Below are 6,000 nucleotides of genomic sequence, written 5' to 3'. Positions count from 1 at the left end.
AGAAAACCGCTCCGCACTCCGGGAATCTTCATAGTTGGCAATTCTCTAGCGTTCCAAGGGGTTTTTGCTGGTTGGCCCCCCGCAAGTCCCTGCGCTAACCTGGGAGGAGTCGACCTCTTCCGACTCTACCAACTGAAAAGCTCAGGGAGGTAGAGTGATTTAAAATGATGAGATGAAGGACAAAAGACGGAAAGAGAAGTTTCCTTATATAACGAATCAAGCCACATTGTCGTTAAAACGGGGTACGAGACGCTCATATCGCCTCAGCGAAATAGGTCTTTCCACTTTCCAAGCTAAAACAACCTTTGTCTCCCCCTACGTCTGGCGCGCTCGGCCTTTGGTCTCTTCCGCGCCGGGCAACCCCGCTGTCACGTGCTCCTCCTGTCCTTCTAGCCGAACGTGCAGCCTGCAGTGGGGACAGCCGAGCCATGGCAGCCCTGCTGAGATCTGCCCGCTGGTTCCTCCGTCCCGGGGCGGCCCCGCGCTTCCCGATCTCTCTGCGCCTCCTCGCGGGCGGCCCGGGCCGGCCGCACGCTGCCCTCTGTCGGCCCGCCGCTCGCGCGGGGCCTGTCGCCGGGTGAGTGCCCAGGCAGTTCCCCCAGCCCGCCTGCAGCATGGGCGTCCCCTGGGGTCGTTGACGTTGCTGAGGGACGGGCCCCTATTGTGCCCTCTCCATGCCTTTTTTGCCGTTCCACGGCCAAGCGTCCCGGGGTCTTGAGCCAAGCTCCCCAGGTGACTGGGTTGGTCGTCTTCAGAAGGTCATGGCCGCGGGCATGGCTTGCTTCCGTCTTGGATCCTGCCCTCGGGCCACCGGTACTTAACGGCCTGTGACGCTGAGGGCCTTTGAAGTCTGTCTACAGCGAGGGTCAGGTGTTAGTCCTCTCCTTGGGATGAATCGGTTTGGGTGCTGTCCCACGTGCAGGCATTATTGGTGATCAGTAACCAGCTAGGACTTAGATTTCGAGAGTTTTATCGGAGGGGAGGAGGATAGGCTGGGAATTTTGGGTGAGCTGGGGATAGCTTCGAGATGGACGTTTCATTATGATCAGTTTGGGCTTTTGTCTGAATTTTCTTGAAAGGAGTTTTCCTCTCAGTATTCACAAAGGTATGATATGGGTTGAGAATTGTCACAGTAGGCTCTTAGTGTAAGTAAATAAATAAGTGCAAAGCATTCTGGTTCTGGGGATGCGAAGGCAAGTTACATTCTCAGTGGGTGTCAAACGTGTAAATAAATGCCCTCATGAATTGAGATTTATTAGGAGATTGGTTTGGTATGTACTTTGGTGGGAGAGGGGATAGGGAAGCTGGATGAAATTGTTAATTTGCATAGTATTCTGAGAAGGGGAGATAGGCGCTGAGGTTTTAGAATTGGAGAAAACTGATTTCGAAAGACTGGTGTTTAAAGTAAAGGTATTTTGGAAGAGCGTAAGGACTAAGAGCTAAGGATCTGGAATAGACCAGGGCTGGACTGCAGACCTCTCTATTTGCATGATACCATTGGACAAGTTACTTGACATCTCCAGACCTCAGTTTCCTTAGTTATAGATGGAAATCGTAATAATGTTGGTAGTATTGCATGTAAAGCATTTAACATAAGGCCTAGTACCTAGTAAGTGCTTTATTAGTTTCTATACTGGTAATAACTACGTATGATTACATGGGTCTTTGTGGATCAGCCTGGAAACCTCCTCTCTATGTAAAATTGTACGGAGGAATGTTTTATGTTCTTAACAACTTAGTTATAAATCTTTGGAATGTAGCCTACTTGTAACCTGGAGCCTGTCTGGATTTTCTCATTAGGCCTCAATAGTTAACCTTCAGAAGTTTCGCCTCTGCTTTTGCAGAAGTAAGTTTCTTGTGAAAAAGTCACGCTAATTACTCTTATTTTTCTAGTCCTTAACATCCCTCTGGGGCCAGAGGAGGGTCATTGTTACTGTTCATGTTCACTGTTGGGTTTGAGGGAAACAACAGCGAGAACAAAGGAGTAGGAAGGGTATGATAAAAGGTCTGGGTGCTCATCAGACCTGGGGTCCATTGACTTGGCTGCTTGATCTCACCTAACCTCTGTGGTCCTCAGAGGTAGCAGGCTTTCCTCCTTTGTAAAGCTGATTTCCTGTCATTCAGGACGCAAATGCTCTCTCTTCAGAGAAGACTTACCCCAACACTCAATCTAAAAAACTACCCTTTTTTAGTTTTATGTTTCACTTGTTGATAATGTTTATTTTTTTCCCTCTGTTTTCTTAGTAGAAAATGAGTTGCATGAGAGCAGAACTTTGTCTTGTTCACCACTGTGAACAAGCTCATCACTCAGCGCATAGCAAGTAGTAAGAGAAGTATTTGTTCCTTTTTCTCCTTCAGTGTGAATACGTGTTTGTAAAGTCTCCTATCCCTCAGCCTGTAAGCTGCCCAGATCCTTTCCTTCCCACCTGTAAAACAGAGCCTTCCCTGGGACCCGGGACTTACTCTAGATGTTTCCCAATCTCTCTTTCCTGTCTGTGCTCCTATCTCCTTCATTGCATCACTTCACATTCACTCTTCTACCCACTGCATTCACCACTGCAAAAGCCATCATTGTCTTGTTTACTCATTGTTATTGTGTATCATTTTTTTTGTATTAACTATATTAATTTTTATTGAATCTTTGTGTATTTTTAAACTATAAAATTTGTGCTTTGAGGAACAATTGCAAAATACAGGGAAAAGCAACAAACTGAAAATCACTCTTAATTCTGTCACCCAGAGAGAACTCCTAATCACTTACAATTAGACTCTGTGGTAGCTCCCATTAGTTCCCGAATAAGGTGCTTTGTGATCTGGATATACCTCTGGAGCCTCGCTTCTTAAGAGTTTTTTCCCATGGCATCCTGTATTCTAGCCGTACCAAACTACTGCTTCAAAGTCAGCAGGGCTTATGAAACTATAATGAGCACAAGCATTTCTTGGGGATCTTGTTAAACAGATGTAGGTTTTGATTTTGTAGGTCTAGGCAGGGGACGGAGATTCTGCTTTTCTAACAAGCCCTCAGGTGATAAAGGTGCGGCTGATCTGTGGACCAGCAAGGCTCTGATGGGCCATGGTGTACATCTCCCTGCCTTTGAATAGGATGTTCACTTTTGAGGTGTCTCCCCTCCCCCCGCTCAAGTGTTCTTTCCTCTGTTAAATCTTTCTTGACTGCTTCTCTCTTCTGACCTCTCCTTTCTTCTGCTTTCCCTCACAGCGTGAATCCCTAAAGCATCCATTAACATGATTGCATGTGTACCCACCAGAACTCCAGACCTGGCTGTAAGTCCCTTGAAGGCAGGAATTTGGTCTTATGCTTTTTGCCTTGAATTGAGTATATCGATGAAAATCTTAGACTTTGAGGACGGAATATTGTGAAATGCAAAGAAGTTGGAAAGAATACTTATGTGTAATCCATTCATGGAGAGCAGGTCATCTCCACAAATTCACCCTGATCTTGATTGATTTCCAGGAATGTCCTGTCTGAGGACAGATGAGTATAATTAAGTGAATTATTAGAATTATTAGCCTGTTTTCAAAATTGAAGCAGCAAAAAGTATAGACTTTTATATTCTTTGGTCTTGCTCTTCATTTTCCTATTTCAGCACTTTTTTTAAACAAAGCCGCTTTTCTTAAAAACCAGCTCTTACCCTTCCTCTGTGGCGAGGTGGAGGAGCAAACACTTTGTTTTCTTACACACTTTTTTTCTCACACTTTTGGATCTAATGCTGCTTATATGTTTCTTGTGTTTTTTAGAATAATACTTGTGTGCTTCAGAGCAAAGATAAGCTTTGAGCTAAATCAGTTTGGAAGTGGATTTGGATTGATGATTGCCTTAAAGGTGAAGAGCACATTGCCTTATGACAAAATGATGTGACTCTAACATTGGAAGGAAGGAAACCTTCCTTTTTACCTCTCAAAAAAAAAAGATATTCTCAGCAATTACTAAGAGCCTCTGGGTCCTCGGGGGTTGCGATTCAGCCTATGCTCCTTGTGTGTATAAGTTTGTCAATTACAGAGGGCTATATAGGCACAGACATGTACAACTGTTATATATGTGCTCTCCATAGGAGAGGAATGTACTGGGTATTTCAGAGAGAAAAGCAGTCACACTTGTTTTGTGGTAGGGGACCACTTGAGTTTTAAGAGGACACATGGTAATGAGTATCCAGAGTGTTCCAGGGGAGGAGAAGATCATGAAGAGACTTGGAGGCTATGCTTTTATCCTGTATGGCTTTGTGGGGTGGGTGGGATGTGGTGGAAATTGATACTTGCAAAGGCCATTTGATTCCTTGAAGCTACCAAGGTTGAGTAGAAAGTTGGTCGTTTGGTGGTTGGAAGGCATTGGAGGGTGTTGCGAGGTAGGTACAGGCAAGACAAAGTTTCCATACTCATGGAGAGACAGAGGCTGGAGATGGACAGACCAGTTAGGAACAATCGGCTAATCGGGCCTCAACTAAGTGGTACGTGCAGAACTGAAGAAAAGATACTTCCTTTTGTGAGAGAGAGGGGGCGCGCGGGGAAACAGAGATCGGTAAGGATGTTAGCAGAATTAGGAACAGTAGATTTGGAGATCAGTATAAACAGTAGTACTGTTTGTTTTAGATCTTTACCATTTTCAAAGTCTTTGTATGAATACATCACACATACATTTCAATTTCTGTAGGTCAATATTACAGAGTAGGAAACTGAGGCTCAAAAGGGTGAAATAATTTATCCAGGATCTCCAGTTGGGATCCAGCTGTGGATACTGTGATTCCCAGTTCTGAAGTGTTTTGAATATGTTGTTTCAGGTGCAGAAGGGATTACTTATGTACTTAGGATTTTTTGAAAAGAAAGGTCATGTTACCTTATAAATTTAGGAATTAAAGATTTTCTATCACAGGTCAGTAAGCACATGATAAGATCTCAAAATGTGAATGCTGGAAGGGATCTTTAGAATAATCTAGTCCATCTCACTCTCACTATAGGTTCTGAAGAGCCTCTTGTTCCACGTCACATCATAGGTCCAAAACTGGTCAACTGACTCTTGGTGATTTGTCACAAATGGGAGACCTACCTCCCTTTGGACTGGAGGAGCCTGAGCTGGAGGGGGCACATGGATGGGGGAAAGGAATGGCGTTGGTGTTGCAAGCCAGGAGACTGATGGTTATCAAAGTGTAGAAGAGTTACAGGTGGCTTTTTTAATTCTAAAATTCTGTGACTTACCATAAAGCATAAAGCTGTGTTTGGGGGACAGCTTGTTGTTAGGGCAAGACTTTTTGGAGAATCAAGGTCTTGGCAGAAAAGTTCTGGGAGAAAGTTCATTGTGACAGCTCTGCAAAAGAGGAGAAAAAAAAGATCAATCAACAAATGTGTACTGAGTACATTCCATAATAAATGTTTTGTTAGGAATCATGTGTTTTTAATGTGATCTGTACAAGGTAGGTGTTTTCCTTCTGATGAAGGAACTACTAATGCCTAGACCAAATACCTTTCCCAGAATCCCATGGCTGTTCGATAGTGTAGCTTAGATTTGAATAGGCCTTTTAAAATAAGTCTTACGCTTTCTGCTAATACATTTTAAAAAGTAAGAAACAGCTCTAGTAAACATGTCGTAGTTATTACACTTACTTTGCTGAGTCCTTTGTGTCTACTTTCTCAGTGTTGCCCAAACTTTGGGCATTTGTGTATTGCCTTCAGATTTTTTGCCAAATCTGAGTACTAACTACCTAAATAATTATTTATATTTAATATTTTTCTTGACATTGGTTTTAGGTTTAAACTGACATTTTTTCATAACTTAATTTTTTTTTTTTTTTTAGATTTTATTGGGGAATGGGAACAGGACTTTATTGGGGGAATAGTGTGTACTTCCAGGCCTTTTTTCCAAGTCAAGTTGTTGTCCTTTCAGTCTTAGTTGTGGAAGGCGCAGCTCAGCTCCAGGTCCAGTTGCCGTTTGTAGTTGCAGGGGGCAGTGCCCACCATCCCTTGCGGGACTCGAGGAGTTGAACTTTGTGG

General features: G+C 43.6%; 1 protein-coding gene across 1 annotated transcript in view; it reads left to right on the top strand.

Moving 5' to 3' along the window:
* The first annotated feature begins 372 nt into the window (after nucleotides 1-372).
* The window catches only part of LRPPRC (leucine rich pentatricopeptide repeat containing), a 95,446-nt gene continuing 89,818 nt past the window's right edge, over nucleotides 373-6,000 (top strand). Inside the window, exon 1 of the mRNA XM_019748633.2 lies at nucleotides 373-577. Within this exon, the coding sequence (XP_019604192.2) occupies nucleotides 429-577 (149 nt within the window). The 5' untranslated portion in view covers nucleotides 373-428. The remainder of the gene's footprint in view (nucleotides 578-6,000) is intronic.

The sequence above is a fragment of the Rhinolophus sinicus genome, linkage group LG05 (assembly GCF_036562045.2).
Source record: "Rhinolophus sinicus isolate RSC01 linkage group LG05, ASM3656204v1, whole genome shotgun sequence".
NCBI lineage: Eukaryota > Metazoa > Chordata > Mammalia > Chiroptera > Rhinolophidae > Rhinolophus > Rhinolophus sinicus.
Note: the sequence above shows the minus strand (reverse complement) of the source record. Positions and strands in the feature narration are given on the sequence as shown.